Genomic DNA, 23,188 nt, shown 5'->3' on the forward strand with positions numbered 1-23,188 from the left:
TTGTTGAGGCTTGCTTTATGGCCTAAGAAGTGATCTCTTCTGGAAACTGTTCTTTGTGTACTTACCAAGAATATGTATCTGCTGTTTGAGGTTGGAATGTTCTGAAAATATCTGTTAAATCTATCTGATCTGTGTGTCATTCAGACACACTCTTTTCTTGTTGATTTTCTGTTTGGATGATCTATCCACTGGTCTAAATGGGGTGTTATAGTCCCCTATTGTTATTGTATTTATGTTGATTCATTTTTTTATGTTTGTTATTAACTGTTTTGTGTATTTGGGTGCTTCCATATTGGATGCATAAATATTTACAGTTGTTATATCTTCTTGTTGGAATCTCCCATTCATTATTATATAGTGGTCTTCTTTGTCCCTTGTTACAGTCTTGTTTTAAAATCTATTTTGTCCAATATAAGTATTGCTACTCTGGCTTTCTTTGACATCCATTTATATGATAACTGTTTCTTCATCCCCTCCCTTTCAATCTGCAGGTGTTTTTAGGTCTGAAATGCGTCTCTTGTAGGTAGCATATTAGATGGGTTTATTTATTTTTTTTTAGCCACGCTGTCATCCTTTGTCTTTGTATTAGAGCATCTAGTCCATTTACATTCAAAGTAGTTATTGATAGATCTGTGTTTATTACCGAGTTGTTACTTGCTTTGTGATTGTTTTGTAGTTTTTCTCTGCTCCCTCTCTTGGTCTCTTTCATAGTGTTTTGGCTTTCTTTAGTGATTCCTTTGCTTTTATTCCTTTACTTGGATTCCTTTGTCTTTATTCTTTGCATATCTGTTGCTGGTTTTTGATTTGTGGTTACCATTAGGTTTGTACATAACATCTTCTGTACAGCTGTCTATATTAAGTTGATGGTTGCTTAAGTTTGAATCTAGCCTTCATTACTTTCTGCCTGGCATTTTAGGTAGATGGTGTCATATTTTATATCCTGTTGCGAATCTCTTGACTGATATTTACAGATATACTTATTTTTACTGCTTTTGTATTTCCTACTTTTTATAGTCTTCCTTGAAAGAGTCCCCTTTAACATTTCTTATATGGCTGGTGTAGTGGTCATAAACTCCTTTAGTTTTTGTTTGAGAAACTCTTTATATTTTTTTGTAAACTGAATGATAGCCTTGCTGGATAGAGGATTCTTGGCTACACATTTTTTCTTCTCAGCATTTTGAATATATCATGCCATTCCCTTCTGGCCTGCAAATTTTCTGCCAGAAAATCAGCTGATATCTTTATAGGGTTTCCCCTTGTATGTAACTTGTCTTCTTTTCTCTTGGTGCTTTAAAATTTTTTTCTTTAGCACTACTTTTTTGTCACTTTAATTACTATGTGTCTTGGTGTAGATATCCTTGGGTTGATTTTGTTAGGGGATCTCTATGCCTCTTGGATCTTGATACCTGTTTCCTTCCCCAGATCAGGAAGTTTTTAGTCATTATTTCTTCAAATAAAATTTTTGCCATCTATTTATACTTCTTCTGGGATCCCTGTAATGTGAATGTTGTTATACTTGGAGTCCCTGAGTTCCCTAAATCTATTCTCATTTCGTATATATTTTTTTCCTCTCACCTGCTGAGCTTGATTACTTTCCATAATGTGTCTTCTGGGTCATTAATTCACTTGTCTGTTTCATCTAGCCTGCTATTTATTCCATTTAGTGTGTTTTCAATTTCATTTATTATGTTCTTCATCTCTGATTCATTCTTTTTTATCTCTGTGTTAAGGGTCTTACTGATGTTTTCCACTCTTTTCTCAAGTCCAGTGTGTATGTTTATGCTCATTACTTTAAATTCTCTCAGTCATATTACTTCTATCCATTTCTCTTTGGTCTTTTGTTGTGGTTTTGTCCTGTTCTTTCATTTGGGACATGTTCCTCTGTCTCCTCATTTTGTCTTTATTCTCTGGATCTGTTTCCATCTGTCGGGAAAGTCTGCTACGTCTCCTCCTCTTGAGGGTAATGGCTTGATGAAGAAGAGGTCCTGCAGTGCAGTGTCCCCTGTCCCCCAGGACCTTATACTTCAGGGCTGTGTTGCCAGTGGCCTGCTGTTGTGCCCTGGCTGCTTTTTCCTTTAGTCCAGTCGTCAGCAGAGTCTCTCTTAGCCTGTCGTGGGCCATGCTTGGTCTCCCACCGGCGTGGCACATTTTCACAAGGTATGCGCTGGTCTGTGTGTGAAGTGAAACCTGTTGCCTGCACTGGGGGAATGCAGGATGTGTGGGTGGGGCACCAGTTGTAACAGGATCTGCCTTGAACTTCTGCAGAGCCCACAGCTGCTGGTACCTAGGCCCAGCAGAAATGTGCGGGTCAGGAGAAGTTGTGTTGCTGATGTGATGCTTACATTGGTCTTCTGGGGCAGGTGATTCGCAGCCAGGGCTGAGGAAAATATGTTGAAAAGGGCAGATGAGTCCAAGTGTGGATGTGTGGGGCTTGGTGTAAGCAATAGGTAGGGAGTGCTGTGCAGCACCGTTCCTGCAGGTGCCTGTATGTTTATGCTGGGGGCAGGGAGTGGGGATGGGGGGTGGGGAAGGAGGGAAATAACACCTGCCTCCTCCTTTGTTCCTGGAATGGTCCCCCTGTGAGCCCTGCCTCTCTGGACTTGTTCTGAGATTAGTAAATACATCTCAGTCCCATGTGCTCTAGGCATTTTTCAAACTGCTGCTTCTGGGCTGTACCTACTTGGGCCGTTTGTCATGCTTTTTTAAGGGCAGGAACTCTACTTCCTAATGCCCTTCAGGCTCTCCCACAGCCCAGCTGCTGATTCTTAAAATTCCAGGCTTCAAGTCCTGCTGGTTATAGGAACTCATGTAATTTGGACCCCCGGCTTTCAAAGCCCAGTGTTAACAGGGAGAGGAAGGGGATTGGTCTTCCCTGTGCAGAGGCTCCCTGGTGTGATTGTCTATTTCTCACCCTTCTCTGGGCCCCCAGCTTGGACTAGGGTGAGTTGTGGCCTCTTCTCTTCCTTAGTTGTGTTGCCTTTGGGTTGTTTTCTGGGTTATTTGTGCTGATGTGAGTGTTACCTAGTTGTATCCACGGGACAGGGTGAGCCCAGGGTCCTTCTCCTCCACCATCTTCCCAGCCTCCATCCCAGCCAGATTTATTTCGTGCTTGGTTTTAGTTACTAGTTTTACATTCATTGTTACTTTATTATTAATTCTCTTTTGTGATTGTTATATATTATCCATGACAGTCATCGGTGATGTCTACCCCAGTATTTCTAAAAGCCTTGTTATTAAGATTTGCTTAAGTCAAGTTACTGCACTTAGTGTCAGACCTTTAAAAAAAGCCGCTAAGGATTTTGATTTTAGCACATTATGCTACGCTAGTTAGAGGACACACTGTAGTCGTCAGCCACTTTTGGTTAATATTTATTCCATATTTCAAATTCAGAGTCTATGGCTGCTAGATTTGACTTGAGTTTTATAATCTCCTCTCTTTTGCCTTCTGTTTGATGTCCTAGGAAGCACTGAAGTGATAAAATACTGGCAGCAAGTAACATTTTAATCTATTAATCTTTTTATTGATTAGGGAAGTATCTCTCATTATCATTATTATTATATACATTCTTCCACCTGACAGGAAGATATTTATTGTGAACATTTGGTTAAGTTTACCTTTGTTAAAATTTCTCATGATCCATGAAAAAAATTTAATGGGTAATTTTCTATATTATAGATTTAGATGTTGGAAATCAGTCCCCTGAATTAATCTGAGTATCAAACTGTGATTTTCTGTTTCCAGTATGGTTTTGTTTAAAATTGTGTTTGATAAACCAGCTGTTACGATTTCTAAATTTATTTATTAAAGCCTAAAACTAATTATTGGCTTTGTAGGAAAGCAAGTCAAGTTGGATCTACATGCAGATCTTCTGTTAGTAAACCCTGATTACCTAGATTGATAAACCCTAGGTTAATCCTATGGACCAGAGAACTGACTTTCTTTAGTATTAATCCCAAACTGCCTTCACTATAAATGTTCATTCAGAGCAGAATGTAAGATTGAGTGTAAAATATTTCAAGTAACTTTGAAAATTTTTAAAGCTGATGTTTCTGCTGTAAGAAAGTTTATGGATGAATGATTTTGTTAGGTTTTTCTTAACCTAATGATTATGTGAAGTATTAAATACTTCATTGAGAGTTTAAATTATAGCTAATTCTGACAGCTTTATTTTGTATATGTCATTTGGTTTGCTAGACTACGATATACATACAAGTCTGTAAATTGGTATAACTCTTTACTGTTTATCTTAAAGAGGTAATAGGAAAACAGATTTTGAATGAATGTATATTTTCTCATCATGGAATAAAATAGCCTTTGTTTGAGCAGTGTCGTTAATTTGTGAAGAAATCTCCAAAAAAAAGCAATGGTCACTTTTTAAATTGCTGTTGTTCTTTTCAGAGCAAAATTCCAGTTGGAATTAAAGCTGGGAGTTCTAATAAGGTGAGTCCCTTTTCCTTGAGTGTTTCTGCTTTACATTCTGAAACTTACCATTTATTGCTTGACAGCGGTTATGGAAGAGAACTGTACTGTGGTTACTTGGCAATGGACACATTTTGCCCCAGAATCCCCAATTTCAAGCAAGCAGAGAGCTTGTATATTTTTTACAGTTAAATTATATACCTTTCTTTTGGAGCTATTTCAGTTACGTTCTTGAAACCTCTAGAAGAACTATAGTAGGTATTGTCAGTACAGTGTCAGATGGCCTACTCAACAGGTATCGTGCATGTATTTTTAGTTTTCTGTTCCAACTAGTCAACCTGTCATGTTCAGAATTATATTGTATAGAGTAAACAGCTATCAAGGTATTAGGAGCATAGTACTTTTAAATGGCATTAAAATATTCCTTTAATAAAGATTACCCCTTTCCTTTTAGAAGCATGCCATAATTTACTTAGCTGTGCGTGTTTTTAGGTACCAGTTTACTTGTAGTTTTTCATCATTGTATGCACATAGTAAAGGTCATCATACCCTCTCTCTGTCTGCTCCCTCTCTCCATTTTCTTTTGTTTTCTCCCCTGTGTGGTCTTTTGTTTGTGTTCACTCTCTTTTATTTATTTTTGTTTCAGATCTAAACTAAATAAACAGTGTTAGAGACATTTTGAGTCCCTTCAGGCCTCCTTCCCAATCCCATTCTATTTCCTCCCTCCCCAGAGTTAGCCACTTTTCTGGAATTGACAGGTGTCCTTCTGCGAATCTTCTTAACTTTTCTACTTCTAACGCACGTGTAGCCACAAGTGACATACAGATCTTTTAATATGCAGTTTAAACATTAAGATTATGCTTTTTTATTCAGGTTAAAAACATTTTTTCAGTTACCTTTACTCCGCATTATGCTTTTAAAGTTTTGTCTCTGATGTAGCTTTGTTAATTTTAATAGTTGTGTAGTATTCGGTCGTATGATTGTCATTGACTAGCTCTTCCTCTGTTGACAGGCATTTCACTTGTGTTGGGTTTTTGCTATTACAATGATGCACTAGCATTTTTGTCCTTTGTCTCATTGTGTACACATGTAAGAGTTTTCCTCGGTCTGTATTTAGAAGTAAGGTTGCTGGGGCATCTGTTAGGCCTGTCTCAACATGATGAGATAGTACCTAGTATCTTTCTGAAGTGGTTGTACCTCATTTTTGGTTTTGTTTTTAAATGTTGCTCTGGATATGGTTTTGGTTTTAAGACTACTGGTTCAAGGGTTTATGCATTTTTATAGCACTAGATAAATCCTGTCAAATTACTTTCCCAAGTGGGTTTTCTCGGTTTAGATGATCACCAACATACCAATACTAATTGTTTTTAATGTCTTATTTGTGGCTCCTTTTGATTTGTACTTCTTACATATGTGAGAGATTTTGATAATAGGATGTATCTGTGTCATCATTGACAGATTGCCAGTGGTATTTGAAATTATTACTAAACTTACCATGTACTTCCTTTCAGTACTCAAAAGTGGCAAACAATACCAAAGAATTAGAAGATTGTGAGCAAGCTAATAAACTGGGAGCAATTAACAGCACACTAAGGCAAGTTTATTTTAGTAGCATTGAAAAATATTCTCTTGTTTAGTATATTTATATCAGAAATCTGTTTTTCTTGTAATTTTGATAAAACAATAAAGCTTCAAGTAATTCTTAAAAGGAAAAAGATATTTTTATCTTAAATTCCATGGTTGCTTTGCTTCTTCCTTTTAGCTGACTTGTTCTTAAATTTCTGGAATGTATCATCAATAGTGACTTCATCAAAAAGTAAAAATTTAGGAGATTGCTCAACTAGCAGGACTTTTGGGTCCATTTTTCCTGGTTATTATAGGAAAAGGAACTTTAGCCCCTAAGCCATTCATAAATAGTAAGTCATTCTGTATGTTACATTCTGAATGGGAAAAGTTATGATTACTATAACTGTTAAGTTTCACAGATTTTTTTTTCCTATTGACTTTTCCTTATTCTAATAAAAACCTGCTTCTGAAGGCCAACGTAATTGTGAGTGGTCTCAGATCATGCACTATGAAATGATTGTATCTATAGTTGGGTTTGGGGAATGGAATATCTTATGATATTGAAGGTATCATAGATATCATAAGATCTATTGAAGAGCAATTTTATTACAGAAAACTAAAAAAGATAATACAGCAAATACTCCCGTATCCTTCACTCCAGATGAATAGATGTTATCTTTTTCTACCATGTTTTTAAGAAAAGGGAAATATCAAAGATAAATTTGAAATTCCCTCTGGCCTGTTCCCCAATCCTGTATTCTTTCCTTTTTTCTTAGAGGTAGCTACTATCATGAATTTGCTATATATCCACCTATATTTTTCTTTTTATTTTTTATATAATCTTTATTTTATATGATTTTACTTTTCCCTTATATAAAATAATACTGTACTTAACATACTTCAACTTTATTTTTATACTGAACATTTTGCTTTTCTAGATCTATGTTAAAACATGGAGATCTATCTCATTTTTTTAACTGATGAGTGGTTTTAGATAAAAAACTACATATGAATATACTGTACTTACTTCTGTTCCCCTGTTGTTAGACATTTGAATTGTTCAAATTTTTTAACTTCTATAAGTTATGGCACCTTGAGAATCCTTGATAAATTATTGTTGGTGTACATTAGGAAATTTGTCAGGCATTAGTGAAGTTGGTGAATCTTCATATTGCCCACGTGCACCTGTTTGTGTTATTGCCTGATGGCTTTCCAGAGAACACGTGTGGTTATGTACTGCCTCTGGTGCTGAGAACTTACTGGTTCTTCACATCCTTGCCAAAATCCGATAAGGTTTGACTGTAAAATAGTACCTCATTTTGTTTGTATTTTGTTACTAGTGAGTTTGAACATTTTTCCTTTTTTTATATTAATAAATTTATTTATTATTTTTTTTATAAATAGTTTATTGTCAAGTTGGTTTCTGGAGCATTTATTTTTTATTTGTGTATTGAACATGTATGCATTTTATTCATTCAGTAAGTGAATGCCTACAATATGTCAAGCACTGTTCTAGAGTATTAGGCATCTAGCAGCATACATGGCAAATTCTTTTTCTCAAATATATCAGAAGTAAGTAAAATGATGATGAGTGCTTGGGAGAAAAAGAAAACCGAGAAGAATGATAGAGAGCGAGGAGTGGCAGGGTGGGGTGGGGATGGAGTTTTATAAAGGGTGGTGAGAGGAGGCCACAGCGATAATGGGACATTTGCGCAAAATGCCCATGAGAGCGTTAAGTCCTAATATGGCTGCCTGGGGCATGAGTAGTGCTGGCACGTGTGATTGTTAGTAAAAAGAACCTGTGGCAGGAGCATGCCTAGATCATTTGAGGAACCACAAAAAGGCCAGAGTGGCTGGAATGCAGTGGTCAAAGGCAAAGTAGTAGAAGGCAGAGCCACAGATACCAGGATGGAGGCAGGGGTAGGATGGGGTAGAGATCTTGCAGAGCCTTGAAGATGATTACGAATATTGCTTTGAGGCTAAGTGGAATGAAGTGTCATTGGAGGATTTGAGAGAATGCGTTACGCCGTGGAGGCCTTGTTATGGGATTATTGTAGTAATCCAGACATGACGTGATGCTGGTTTCGTTTAGGGGGATGGCAGTGGAAATGATGAGTGATAAGGTTCTGGATGGATTTTAAAGATAGAGCTGACAGGGTTTGCTGAGGGATTTGATGTGGGGTATCAAAAAAGCTAGGTGCTGCGAATGACTACAAGACTTGGAACGAGAAGAATGGAGTCCCCATTTACTGAACGGTGGATACCTGCGGGACGAACAGGTTTGATGGAAAATCATAGTTCAACCTTGGACCTGTTGAGTTTGAGCTGCCTATAAGTCATCCAGTTGGAGAGGTCCGGCAGGCAGCTGGATGGATATACAAGTCTCAGTTTCAGGGGAAGGAGAAAGTGTGGGAGTCATTCAGTAAATGTATAGTATTTAAAAACCATAAACCTGAATGAGATTACTCACAAGAGAATATAACTAGAGACGTCATCGAGGGATTGAACCTTAAGTCATTCTAAGATTTTAAGGTTTTGTGCCTGGTCATATTTGTCACTGTTGTTTCTCCATGGTGGGGGTGGGGGGGGTGAAGGTGGCATAGGTGTGCACTTTGAGATTATTATTAATTTGTGGGCATTCTTCATATAATCTGAGATAGTGGCTTGTCTTTTAATTTTGCTCATAGATATTTTGTTGGACAGAAGTTACTAATTTTTTAAGCTTTAAGCATATAAATCTTAAGCATAAAGGTCAGTTTAATTTTATAAAGTGAACCATCTCTGCAGCAACCATCCAGAACAATACACTTGATACTCTGAAGATTGCCACGTGTGCTTTCCTAGTCATTACTGCTGTCCAGAGTCAACCATGATTTTGAATTACATTAGCAGAGATTGGTTTTGCCTATTTATATTAATGAAATAATAAGAAATGTCTTTTTTGTATCTGGCTTATTTTATTAAATATCATGTCTGAGAGTCATTCATATTCTTGAGCTTAGTAGCATGTAATTCTCTTGTTATTGGCATAGCAGTCCTAGTTAAGTCTGCACTGAAATGTTTCTGTTCAACTACTGTTGATGGCTGGAATTTTTCGCTTTGCAGCCATTTCAAAAAAAGAAAATTTGGACATTTGGTGGGGCATTTGGTACACATTTCTGTGTAGAATATACCTACAAGTGGAATTAAGTAATACTGCCAAGTGGTTTTCCAAAATGACTGCTACAATACATTGCCACTAGTAGCATACGAGAGTTCCTCATTCCACAACTTCTCCAGCAATCAGTCTGTAATTTTTTAAACGGCTTTATTGAAGTTAATTGACATGCAGTGTATTGCAGCTACATGAATTGAGATTCTACCATTTGATGTTTTGACAAGTGTACACTCATGCAGCTCAGCATAATCAAGATAGTTGTCCAACCCACCACCCTGAAAAGTTCTCTCATGCCCTTTAGAAAGCCCTTCATCCCATTCTTTCCTGCCCTGTGTTTCCAACTTCGAAGGCTCCCGCTTTATAACACGTGGCACCATCTTGACAGGAAGCCCTGGGTGAAGCCCAAGAAATTCTTATGGAAGCAGCTTGGCATCCATCTTCAAACTGACTTAGAGCAGCTGGACGAGGTTCCTTCTGACTCCTTTGTAAACCAGACTGGGCCAGCTCTGTTAGCATTAGGTTAGCGTGGCCTGTCTTTTTTGCTGCCATGGCTTTCCGGCAGGGTTTAGGAGGACTGTCAGCAAAGTGACATCAAATAAGGATGCTCAAAGAAAAAAGTTCCTCTCAGATTGTTACCAAGAAAATAGGAACTTGTGTCACAGTGACCTTGTTCTTGACTATTTTCAATGGAAGACGTATCTAATTAAACGTAATGATAGTTACTTTAAGCTGTAACTAGAACTTATGCATTCTCGTTTTATGGCATCTATATTTCGTCTGAGTCAACTATGAACTTTTATTAAGTTGGTTCAGTATTCTGTAGGAGAAAAAACAAATCCCACAGTGAATTGAATTGGAAACATTTATTTGATACAGTTGAGGTGGTGCAGCCAGCCTTTTATGTACTTCTCATAGAGGTTATGTTATGTAGCAGTTTTTCAAATACAAAATAAATTCTTGGTTAGGACAGTAACACATTGAGGAACTCCCTAATTTAAAGTTGGTAATACAAATAATTTTTTTACCTTGTGCCCCCCCCCCCATTGATTAGTGAATAAAGAAGAGTAGTAACACTTCTCTTATAGATGTTTCCCATATGGATTTAAGACAGAGAAGGTTTGAACATAGATTAAAGTGAATGTAGGCCAAAGTATGAGTGACCATGGTTCCTTTATCAGTCCTCTAAGTAGAGCTCTTGATCGTAGATTCTGTTAAACTAGTGAGGTAGTATGTATGATGAATGATATGCCGTGAATGAGAGTGATATTGGTGTTACCAGTGAGTATCGCATTGGAAGGAATGTCCTAGAAATGCAGCTTTTGGTGTTTTTGTCCTATAAATACAGAAATTAAAAGAATTATGAAGGTAAATTCAATTTCTGCTTTAGAAAAATATACCACAATTTCTAAGTTAGGTGAAAAGGCTAGCTTAAATTTTGTGTTTAACTATATCTCATATATATTTATAAATTAATTTTCCAGTTAAAGTAATTATTGCAGTAGGGCTGATAATAGCTTCAGTATAAATAGAAACCTTCACGGAAGAGTTAATATCTATGTTTTTCATGTAACTTGTTATCATTCCTTCATGTAACAACTAATTGAATATGTGACACTATCTAAAGGCGTGACCCCAGGTTATTTTGTTTTTAATTATACAAGATGCAGTGTAAACATTTTCAACTCCAGATTTAATCATTTTTCTTATTCCCTCCTTCCCCTAGTAATCAAAGCAAAGAAGCCTTCATTGACTGGGCAAGATACGATGATTCACAGGATCACTTTTGTGAACTTGATGGTAATAAAATAAGCTATTGTAATTAAATTCTGTTTACTTTAATCCTTTTATGAGAGCTTGAAATCAATGAAAAATATACTCAGAGTTAGAGCTTGAATACACTGGATGTTGGTGTGTGGATCTTATTGTTCATAATGGCATTTATTGGGAGCTTATGTTCCAGGCCCTGTGCTAAGTGCTTTAAGTGCATTATTTCTAATCTTTGCAGTTACTTTATTAAAAAAATTTTTGTTTAAATATTTGCTAATTTTTGAGAGAGAGAGAGAAACTCTGCAAGTGGTGGAGGGGCAGAGAGAGAGGAAGACACAGAATCCGAAGCAGGCTCCAGGCTCTGAACTGTCAGCACAGGGCCCAGTACAGGGTTTGAACTCACAAACTGTGAGATCATGACCTGAGCCAAAGCCAGATGCTTAACCGACTGAGCCACCCAGATGCCCCTCTTCAGTTACTTTAACAAGCATCTATCTTTCATATCCAAGGAAAGGGAGTCTCAAAAAGAGACTGACTTGCCCAGGATCACAAGATGGGATTCAATCCCGGATGTGACTGAATCCCAGATCTGACTGATCCCACACCTGTGCCTTTTCCATCATGACATACTATCTCCTGTGGACCTCTGTTTCAAGCTGTTTAGTTTAGGCCTGTGAACATATAAACATGTTCACACTGGAATTTTCTGGAGGTCTCAACAAACCAAACTAAAGATACCTTACAGTACTGGGGAGGACTCTCATTTGACTTCGCCACAGCCCTCTTGCCAAGAGTCCTGGGGAATGGCATGAAGGGGGGCACTGTTTACCAGTAACTACCATGACTCTTAAGGCAGAAGGTGATTGAGTGACTCAAAATTTTTTCTGAGGAGAATATTCCTAAGAGTTTTGTGCTGCATAGGCTTAAATCATTCATTTGACCTCTCTTCACGTTTTACCTTTATATCGTGGGTGGTGGGAAAGAATTTGGGATAAAGCTTGCCTATTGGAGATACAGAGGTTCCTCTGAACTCTTAAAGCATATAGATTGGTGATGCTGCTTTCTAAAAGTTTTTGGAAGATTCATCTGTAGCAGCATGCTACAGTCTAGATGGAATAAGTTATAGCGAGTGGCTGCAGTAGTACAGGAAATTGAGACAAAGCCAGGAAGTGGAATGTTCTCACCATGGTTTATATGGTTTCAGCAAGGACATTTTTAAGAGATCTGAGAAAAAGTTTCTTTGGGTATCTTAACTCCTATTAGGATATTTAGAATCGCCAGAGATTTCATCAAAGCAAGCCACCGTGCCAGGTTCAGAACTGACATCACCACTTAGTCTCTCGTTTGCTCCTGGGTCATTGTTCTAATTACATTTAGTGTTCAACACTCACGGTCACTTCCTGCCAACCTATTTTATCTATTCTATATGAAAATAAAAAATTTTCGATGGTGCTTAGTTAACGGGTTTTTAGATTAAAAACTCATTTCTATGAATATTTCTCTTAGAGTAAATGATATGAACATATGGTTCTCTTATAGATATTTAATAAAAAAATATGACTCAGTTGCAGGGATCACCTGATACGATTAAATTGATGTACGCAATTACCTCATCAATATAAGTTGTGTTAACTAATTTTTTCACATTAGCTTCTGATATTGTAAAAATGGAAGAAATATCCTACAAGAATTTACATAGAAGCATCCCTTAAGATTTTTAGGATGGCATAATCGAAGTAATTAGTGGTGTTTATGTTTTGTGTAGTCTTTAAATATATAAACCATTCTACTAGTTGGACTACTATTACTCTTCTAAGTAGTAATGTTCATGTGTGTCCCAGTGACTTATATGTAGTTTTTAGTACAAGGTGAAAGATGTACATGAAAGAAGAAAAACCAGAGTAATATACATACAGTTTTTAAAAACCCACCACAGTATCTTTAGAGTCCCTGCTGAGTAACTTCAGTTATCTAAAATCACTGGACCAAAACAAAAAATCTCGAGAAGAGTCACCCCAGTTTACTGGAGTGTGTCTATACCCCTGTGCACTGCTGTGTTCTTGTTGTTGTTCGGTGCTTATTTGGAAGGGAAGATGATCTTTATAGACCAAACTGTAGGCTGTTAAATAATTTAGCAGGTTAAGGTAAGCTGCTTCCCCTGTTTGTTTTGCCATTGTTGTTGTCGTTATGCATGGCCAGCTGCTGCTTGGCTTCAGGTTTCTGCTCACATGATACCTCGGCAGAGAAGCCTGCTGTCACCTCCCTTATGAAATAGTAATCACTGTTCCCCTCTGCCTGCACTGCTGCCTGCTCTCCATGCACTGAGAACTTCCTGAGCGTGCGTGGCCAGTTATTTAGGCTACCTGCTTGTCTGTCTTCCCCAGCTACAGGGAGAGCTCCTCTGGTCCACTGCACCCTGCTACCCAGAACGGCGCCTAGGCGTGGTATCTGCTCAGTACATACCTGCTGCATGAAATAACCGAAATAGTGTGGTTTTTACTTTTGTTTTTCCCGTGAAAACATTAAACAGGACATACATTTAAAATGTTGTTTAAAACAGTAGTTTCTAAATCTGGCTGTGTATTAAAATTACTTGGGGACTTTATGAACTGTAGAGTCTCCTCAGCTGAGTACACTGTAACAATGCATCACTGGCAGTCTGGGATCGAGCTGGTGATGGAGGGTTGTAGGCTCAATCTTGAGTACTTTTTTCTCCATATGCAGCAAAAAGCCTACGCGCTAGGTTGGGGTACCAGCACTTGTGTGTTTTCTAGGGGGAATTCAACCTGTGTATGAGCTGTACCCCCAACACCCACCTAGATGTCATGAAGTTCTTGGCAGTACCAGTCGGGGTGACCAACATTTTCTTCTGTAAATGTACACATAGTAAATATTTTAGGCTTTATGGACCATATGGCCTCTGTCACAACTCCTCCGCTCTGCCCTAATAGTTTGAATCAGCAAATGAACACGGCTTGTGTTCTCATCAAACTTTCCTTACAAAAAGTACACAGTAGACTAGATGTGGCCTTTGGGTTGTAGTTTGCTAAGGTTAATAAGACCCCCTTTTTCATGATTTGAAAAAGTACTAAAAATTTTGAAACCACTCTTGATTTAATTTAAGGAAATATACAGTAAGAACATTGAGAATGTAAGTTTTAAATGAAACATCATATAATTGACTTGATTCTTGTGATTTGTCACTGCCTTAGCATATATTTTTTTATGTTTATTTTTCAGAGAGAGAGAGAGGGAGGGAGAGAGCGCATGAGCAGGGAAGGGGCAGAGAGAGGGAGGGAGGGAGGGAGAATCCCAAGCAGGCTCCGTGCTGTCAGCACAGAGCCCAACACGGAACTCCATCTCCCAAACCATGAGATCATGACCTGAGCCAAAATCAAGAGTCAGATGCTCAACCGACTGAGCCACCCAGGCGCCCCCAAATACATTTTATTTTTTTTATTAAAAAATTGTTTTTAAATGTTTAGTTATTTTTGAGACAGCAAACAAAGGGAGGGGTAGAGAGAGAGGGAAACACAGAATCCAAAACAGGCTCCAGGGTCCGAGCTGTCAGCATAGAACCTGCCGCGGGGCTTGAACCCACGAACCGCGAGATCATGACCTGAGCCGGAGTTGGACACTTAACCGACTGAGCCCCCAAGCGTCCCTCCAAATACATTTTAAATCATTATACTGTAATATCTGAATCTTTTTGTTTTTTCCATATTGGTTGGTTAGTTGCTTTGTTGGGTGAAGAGGCTGATAGCAGTCCATTATTTACGTTTGTAGATGAGCCTACAAATGTGTAGGCTTACATGCACACACACATTCTTTATACTTGTGTACATACGTATATGTCCATGGATATAAATGTTTATGATATGTTTAATATTTGTCAATGTTATAATCAAATCAGTTTTGCAAATGAGTTTAACCATGAACAACTCAAAGAAATTAAAAATCTATGACAGAAACTAGCAAATTGTAAAACTTTTGTTTGAACTTCCCTATAAAAGTGGCATTTTGATTAACTTCATAATTTGAATATTTTTTGATAAAGATTTTTAAAATGATTGTTTTAAAGTCTTGAATCAATCCATATCCTTGGGCAGTTTCTGTTCATCCATCTGTAAGTTACCTATTTTCTCTGTCTCAGGTTGTATAGTGGAATATCTGTATAATGTTAAGGCTAGAAGTAGAGGCAGTATTATTTGTGTTTCTATTGTCTGTAAGTTAAATATAACTCATTTAGTAATGACAAGTTGTAATTATTTTTGTATTCTTCCTACTTCCTTACAAAAGCCAGATAGTTCTTGGAAGGTACAGATTAGGATGCCATTTTCCTCTTAATAGTTACGGATAATCTCCGTCTATGGTCACTGAATGGTCAATGAATATTGTTGGCTGACAGGAAGATATACTGTTAGGTAATGAAAAGAAGAGGGACTGTATTTTAATGACCGCATTTGGCCGCTGTTTTAAGTCAGTGCCCGTATGTCTACTATTGATTTGATCTCATGACACCAAAAGGGAGGAAACATACAAATAAAGGGATATATCTGTGCCCACATATATAGGGCTTTAGCTTACATGTGTTATGGATCATACATTTGTGAAGCAGAGTCAGTACAATTTTTCTACAGGCATGAAAACATGTATTTCCCTTTTCTCCCCAGAATGGCAGCCTTAATAATTAAGAGCATTTTGCTTTATCTTTTGTATCCCTCAGAGATCTCTACTAAAATGTCCAAATAGTGGAGATCTAGTAAATACTCATTTGGATTTTAACACAGAAAATGTTTATTTAATTTTAAATGTCTTAAATTCTTGAAGTGGTGCCTATTAGGTATTGGCTTAAGAGGAAAAACACTCTAGTGTGTTAATAGTAGTAAAAATAAATTATGTGCATTTTTTGAAACTAGAGCATTGTGCAGCTCTGTAAGTGATCAAATTTGAATCACAAAGTTATTAGGCCATTTATTTTATAAGTCAAAAGTAGAGAGAAGCAGGAAAATCTCTCATTTTAGTACAATATATGCTAAAAAAAAATGTTTCCAAACGTGTGTAAGGTGGGTGTATGCATAGGGAAGAAATCAAATAAAATACTAGAACAGGTTATATTCTGTTCGGTCATTTCGATCCTGAATGGTTAAACCAAAAAAAAAAATGATGAGTGCCTCTAAGAAGGTGAGCCACGTTCTGTTACTGAAGAGGGTATCCAGTGTCTGAAGTAAAGGGGGGACTTGTTTTTTCCTCTCAAGTGTAAGTTATCCTGGGTCAAGTATAGTCACAAGTGTGCTAACCATTCTACCATTTAAGTTGAGGTTACTTGAAAAGTGTAGCCTTTCTCTAACCTCTGGGTAGTTCTGCTTGTGTTATAATGTGACATTTCAGGTACCTGGTGACATAGAGATGGTTCTTGTGAATTGTTTTCTTGTTCAGATGAGCGATCCCCAGCTGCTCAATATGTCGACCTGTTGCTGAACCCAGAGCGTTACACTGGCTATAAAGGGTCCTCTGCATGGAGAGTGTGGAACAGTATCTACGAAGAAAACTGTTTCAAGTAACTGGAGGGCAAATGGCTAAAGGGAGGATGGAGGAAGAGGGGTATGGTTCTGTGGGGGGTAAAATTACATAAAAAAAATCAAACCATTTTATGTTTGAGTTTCACACTTGCTTTTTCAGGCCTCGATCTGTTTATCGTCCTTTGAATCCTCTGGCACCTAGCCGAGGTGGGTGTTTCATACATTTTCATGCTTTTTTAGAGATTACTTACAACATGTCTTTGTAACTAAACAAACTTTGAGCAAATTTTCAAGTATTTTATGTTTTTTTCTTTAAAAAATTTTTTAAATGTTTTATTTCTGAAAGAGAGAGAGAGACAGTGTGGGCAGGGGAGGGTCAGAGAGATTTCAGAATCTGAAACAGGCTCTGAGCTGTCAGCACAGAGCCCGAAGCAGGGCTCGAACCCACAAACTGTGAAATCATGACCTGAGCTGAAGTTGAACGCTTAACCGACTGAGCCACCCAAGCGCCCTGATGTTTTTCTTAATTTGAATGATCAGAAGCATAAGATTAGTTCATGGGGTGCCTGGGTGGCTCAGTTGGCTAAGCATCTGACTCCTGATCTCAGCTCAGGTCATGATCTCACGATTTGTGGGTTTGAGCCCCACGTTGGGCTCTGCACTGTAAGCCTGTTTGGTTTCCCTGTCTCCCTCTCTCTCTCTCTGCCCCTCCCCCACTTTGTCTCTCTCTCTCTCTCTCTCTCAAAATGAATATACATTTGAAAAAAAAGTATAAGATTGGTCCATAATTGAATCTCAATATTTCTACATGTTTTATTTAATTATTGACATTTATTGAGTGCCTGATATGTGCCAGGCCCTGAAGTAGGAGTTCTGTGTGAATTAAATCAGTATGTGAGTAATGCATACATATCAGAGGTTTCCTGGGGAACTCTTTTTTTTTTTTTAATTTTTAATATTCATTTTTGAGAGAGAGAGTGCAAGTGGGGGACAGGCAGAGAGAGAGAGAGAGAGGGAGACACAATCCAAAGCAGGCTCCAGGCTCTGAGCTGTCAGCACAGAGCACGACGTGGGGCCCAAACCCACAAACTGTGAGATCGTGACCTGAGCCGAAATCAGACGGTTAACCGACTGAGCCACCCAGGCGCCCCTTCCTGGCGAACTCTTAAAAATCTGCATTGCCAGGCCCTATTGTGTACCAGCTTAAGTCAGAATCCTTAGGATTAGCCCCAGCTGCTGTTTTGTTTTTTTTTTTTTTTTTAAACAGTCCAGCTGATTCCAGTACGCAGGCGAGTTTGAGAACCAGTGGCTCAGAACGCAGACTTCAGGTGTGCGTCCCAAGTACCTAAGGGCCTTGTTGAGATACAGGTTCTGATTGTGTCGGTCCTGGGTAAGGCCCAAGATTCCAACAAGCTCCTAGGTGATGCCCGGAGTGCCTGCTGGTCTGTGCACCACATTTGAGTCCTAAGGACGTAGAAGAGTTAGAGAGCTAAGAGCATTGCTCTTAACCTGCACTGCCCGAGGTCACCACTTGCCACACTGGGCTGTATCGAGCACATGAAATGTGGCCAGTGTAGAACCTAGTTTGACAGTTTACTTAATTTGTTTACATTTTAAAATGGAAGAAGTGTAAAATATTTTTGCCATTAAACAGAACTTTATCCTTTCGATAGGACTGCCTTAACTGTTGCCTCACATAAGTACAATTGTTGTAGTGCATCTATACTTTTTACTTTTTAAAACGTGGGTATTAGAGGGGCGCCTGGGTGGCTTAGTCAGTTAAATGTCCGACTTTCGCTTAGGTCATGATCTCGCGGTTCGTGGGTTCGAGCCCCACGTTGGGCTCTGTGCTGACAGGTAGCTCAGAGCCTGGAGCCTGTTTCAGAGTCTGTGACTCCCTCTCTCTCTGACCCTCCCTTGCTCATGCTGTCTCTCTCTCTTTCTCTTAGAAATAAATAAAACATTTAAAAAAAATTAAAACGTGGGTATTAGAAAAAACTTCCCACATGTGGCTAAGTGTTATATTTCTATGGGACAGCGTTGCTGTAGACAGCTGGAGGTTAATCAGTGTAAAACTGCTGGGCACAGCTTCAGTCTGTTCTCAACAAGGAGCCAAATCCTGTTTTGATGTTTTCTTTAGACCAGGATTGATTTAAGAACTAGAATTTCCTGGTCTAGATTTGTATCTTTAAGGCCTCTCTGAGAGCCAAAGAGACTTTAAAGGCTGACTGAATGGACTGCTTTTAGATACTCTTTTACAACGTAGCAAGTGTTCTTCTCCAAATCCATTCTGACACTGCCAGGAGAAGGGAATTGGACCATGAAAAAGGTGTGCGTGGTTTCTCATCCTTTGTCTGTTTTGCCATTTTGACCTTATAATTTACTATAAAAGTAGAAACACGAAAGTTATATAAAGTAAAAAGAGAAGGCTCCCCCCACACCCACCCTGGTCCACATACTCTTCCACAGTGCAGAGCTTGAAAGGTATTCTTCCAGGCCTTTTCTGTGATTACTTAGGGTTTGTTTTTTTTTTTTTTTTTTTTTTTTTTAAGGATTGGAGTTAAAACATTTTTAAAAGTTGAGGTATAATTGACATATTAATTTCAGGTGTTCAACACAACGTTTACCTATTTGTATATATTCCAAAAGGATCACCATGGTAATTCTAGTTAATATCTGTGACCATATGTAGTTACAGAATTTTTATTCTTGCAATGAAAACTTTTAAAATCTACATTCTTACCAACTTTCAAATATGTAATACAGTGTTATTAACTGTAGTTGGCAAACTGTTCATTACATCTCTAGGACTTACTTCTTTCGTACCTGGAAGTAGGCACCTTTTGACCACCTTCACCCATTTTGTCCACTCCCTACCCCCTTCCTCTGGCAATCACCTGTCTGTTCTCTGGATCTGTGAGTTTAGGGAGTTTTGTTCTGTTTTGTTTTTAGATTTCATGTATAAGAGAGATCATACATTATCTGTCCTTCTCGGACTTCTTTCTTTCACTCAGTGTAATATCCTCAGAGTCTATTGATGTTGTCACCAGTGACAGGGTTTCCTTTCCTTTACGGCTGAGTAGTATGATCACTTTTTTAAATTTTTTTTATTATTTTTTTTTCTAATAGTTTATTGTCAAATTAGTTTCCACATAACACTCAGTGCTCATCCCCACAAGTGCCCTCCTCCATGCCCATCCCCCCTCCCCCCCACATCCATCAGTCCTCAGTTTTTGTCATCATTCAAGAGTCTCTCATGGTTTGCTTCTTTCCCTTTCCCCCACCATTTCCCCCCTTCTTCTCCCCCTTGTTACTCCGTCAAGTTCCTCCTAATCCTCCTATACGTGCAAACATATGGTATTTGTCCTTCTCAGCCTGACTTATTTCGCTCAGCATAACACCCTCAAGGTCCATCCATGTTGCTACACATGGCCAGATTTCATTGTTTCTCATTGCCATGTAGTATTCTATGGTATAGATAAACCACATCTTCTTGATCCATTCATCTGTTGATGGACACTTAGGCTCTTTCCATGTTTTAGCTATTGTGGAGAGTGCTGCTATGAACATTGGGGTACATGTGCTCCTATGCATCAGCATTTCTGTATCCCTTGGGTAAATTCCTAGCAGTGCTATTGCTGGGTCATAGGGGAGTTCTATTGTGAGTTTCCTTAGGAACCTCCACACTGTTTTCCAGAGGGGCTGTACCCGTTTACATTCCCAGCAACAGTGTAGGAGGGTGCCCGTTTCTCCACATCCTCGCCAGCATCTAGAGTTCTCTGATTTGCTCATTTTAGCCACTCTGACTGGCGTGAGGTGGTATCTCAGTGTGGTTTTGATTTGTATTTCCCTGATGAGGAGGGATGCTGAGCATCGTTTCATGTGTCTGTTGGCCATCTGGATGTCCTCTTTGGAGAAGTGTCTGTTCATATCTTCTGCCCATTTCTTCACTGGGTTGTTTGTTTTTCGGGTGTGAAGTTTGGTGAGTTCTGATCACTTTTTTAAAAAAATTTATTTATTTTGATGGGGGAAGAGAGAGGAAGAGAGAGAATCCCAAGCAGGCTCCCCACTTAGCACAGAGCCTGATGCGGGTCTCAGTCTCACAAACCATGAAATCGTGACCTGAGCTGAAGTCGGACGCTCAACCAACCGAGCCACCCAGGGGCCCCCAGAGGCTTTCTAAAATTTATTGTACTTTGTGGCCTCCATTCTTATTAAGTCTAATTTTCAGGATGACTGACCAAGCTTCATGGTATGATTAACCGTTTAACACACAGAAAGTTTTAATCTGATATTAAAGTAAATAGGTTTAAAATCTGAACTATGGAAAACATTTTCTAAAATCCTGTTTATTATTTTCTCTTTTAGGAGAAGATGATGGTGAGTTAAAACTCTTATGTTTGGGTTTGTGTTTATGTTTTAGTGATCAAAATTAGATTTTTCCCTCTATTCAAAAGAAAATGTTTATCCTATTTTTTCAGAAATTGCTACCAATGAATGGCGACGAAAATAAATCTTTTCTAATATAAATTTACCCTATGTTTAAAAAACATAAATTCCATCTTAAATGTTTAGTGTAGAAACCAGGATTACATTCTAAGTTCCCCATTTTCTGGTTATTGTAATCTACTTGAATATGTTCTGAAGAAATGGAGAAAAGTTAAGATAGTTTTACCAGGTAGTTTGTCTTGTGACTTTATTTTCTTATTGTCTTTGTAATTTATAACCTCTGTTATAATAATACTTAATCTGATGAATAGTAATTTATCAACAATTGATTACTCCAGGTTACCAAATGATTATCAGTCATAAGTTGCCCCCAAACAATCAAAATAGTTATTTCAAATGGATGTTTACTTCTCTGTGCTCAAGGCAGTGATGAGCATTGTGCAGGATAGAAGGATGTGTAAAAGACGATGCCTTCCAGAAGCTGACAGTATGTAGCAGCAATGACCAGCACTAACATCAGTAATGGCAAAGAAGGGCTGCACATATATAATAAAGCAGTAAGCAATCTAGCTCTTCAGAGGTGGGACAGATCCTCTCCCACTGATCTGGAGGCTTAGTGGAGGAAGTGGCAACTGAGATGAGTTTTGAGTAATGGGACAGATTTAGGCTGATAGAAATTGGATCCTGTGTGCTGTTAGGAGAAAATACCATAGACTGAGGAGTTGAAAAGGGAAGAATCAAGTATGTTTGGGGAGACCCTGTTAGCAGCAGGGAAGACTTCATGTGGGAGTAGTTTAAGTTCGGAAGAGGAGTAGAGGCCAGATTATTGAGGATTCGGGAGCTCAACTTTTCCTGATAGCGTTTGGGGTTTCTTGAGTAAACAAGTTGAGATTATGGTGAATGGTCCTTAGGCAGAATGTGTTGAGTAAGTTCATCTGTGGGAAGATGTTTGTGTAGTTTTGCGAAGTGTGAAGACTCTCAGGAGACACAGTTGTTCCCCACCATCTAATTTATCCCTGAGACTCCTTGCTCAGCTCATCTATGTGTTGAGGTTTTCTTCTGCTTTGCTTCTCTCTTGTAAAATAAAGATCGATAACTCACAAAATCTGTTTTGATGAACTAGATTGATGTTAATTGGCTGCCATTTTATTTTCCTGTCAGAACAGCATTGGTCTAGAAATAGCTCTTTTAGCATTAGTACACAGGTAAGTCAGGTCCCTCCATATTCTAGGCATTGATGTTTCTGAAAAATCATTTAAGTATTAAGGGATTTTAAAATTACCTCTTGAAATTTAGTAGTCCTAGATCACTGGGGAAATGGATCTAGCTTTACTGCTCAGGAAAAAATGGAATAATTACTAATTTGATTTTTGTATTATAATTCACTGTTTTTTTCCTAGAATTTTTAAGGCTGTTATCATTCAAAGCAAATTTCAGATTGTTAAACTCTTTCACCTCCATACTTAGGGAGGGTTAAAGCTTTTTTTTTTTTTATTTTTTAATGTTTTATTTATTTCTGAGAGAGAGAGAGACAGTGTGAGCAGGGTAGGGTCAGAGAGAGAGGGAGATCTAGAACCTGAAACAGGCTCCAGGCTCTGAGCTAGCTGTCAGCACAGAACCCGACGCAGGGCTCGAACCCACGAACTGTGAGATCATGACCTGAGCCAAAGTCGGACACTTAACCGACTGAGCCACCCGGGCACCCCAGGGAGGGTTAAGCCTTCTAATGAATAAAATTACATAATATTTTGACAGAAAAGTTTTCTTAAAAATTTTACTTAGTGAAATATCATTTATAAGAAAATTCTCCCAAAGTTACTTAAATTACTTTGGGGCTTTATTTTCTAAAATCATATGCCTAATTTTCTACTTCACATGAAACAGTGGCCATTTCTAGAGATGTTCCTTAATCTGTTGTAGGAAATATTTTATACACTCAATTTATTCTGATTTGTAAATGACTGTTTAAAATATTTTAACCCAATTCTATGTGTATGTCTTTTTTTTTTTTTTAAAGGAGAATCATTCTACACGTGGCTAGAAGGTAAACTTACACATCTGCATTGTAAATTTATTGGTTTCCTATAAAAATGTATGAATTTATTGAATATATTTTAGTAAGTTCAGGATTCATTACCTAGATAACTAATTTTGACAGTGTTTGAAAGAAAATAACATTTTAGGTTGTTGTATTTTAGGATATAATTATTTGAAAATTTTGTGGCTATTTGTCAGCCAAAAATAATCAGCATTAGGGAAAACATACAAGGCAGAGACTGTCAGGTTTTCCTAACTGGCTCCTCAGTG

General features: G+C 38.1%; 1 protein-coding gene across 3 annotated transcripts in view; it reads left to right on the top strand.

Annotated features, from left to right (window-relative positions):
- ERO1B (endoplasmic reticulum oxidoreductase 1 beta) overlaps nt 1–23,188 on the top strand; it is a 65,745-nt gene that overhangs the window by 21,998 nt on the left and 20,559 nt on the right. For all 3 annotated transcript variants that reach the window (XM_039247179.1, XM_039247177.1, XM_039247178.1), the window contains exons 4-10: nt 4,400–4,441; nt 5,932–6,014; nt 10,867–10,940; nt 16,350–16,470; nt 16,593–16,639; nt 20,801–20,812; nt 22,899–22,925. In XM_039247179.1, coding sequence (XP_039103110.1) covers nt 4,400–4,441; nt 5,932–6,014; nt 10,867–10,940; nt 16,350–16,470; nt 16,593–16,639; nt 20,801–20,812; nt 22,899–22,925 — 406 coding nt within the window. The remainder of the gene's footprint in view (nt 1–4,399; nt 4,442–5,931; nt 6,015–10,866; nt 10,941–16,349; nt 16,471–16,592; nt 16,640–20,800; nt 20,813–22,898; nt 22,926–23,188) is intronic.

This window comes from Hyaena hyaena, unplaced genomic scaffold (genome assembly GCF_003009895.1).
Source record: "Hyaena hyaena isolate Hyena2069 unplaced genomic scaffold, ASM300989v1 scaffold_288, whole genome shotgun sequence".
Classification (NCBI taxonomy): Eukaryota; Metazoa; Chordata; class Mammalia; order Carnivora; family Hyaenidae; genus Hyaena; species Hyaena hyaena.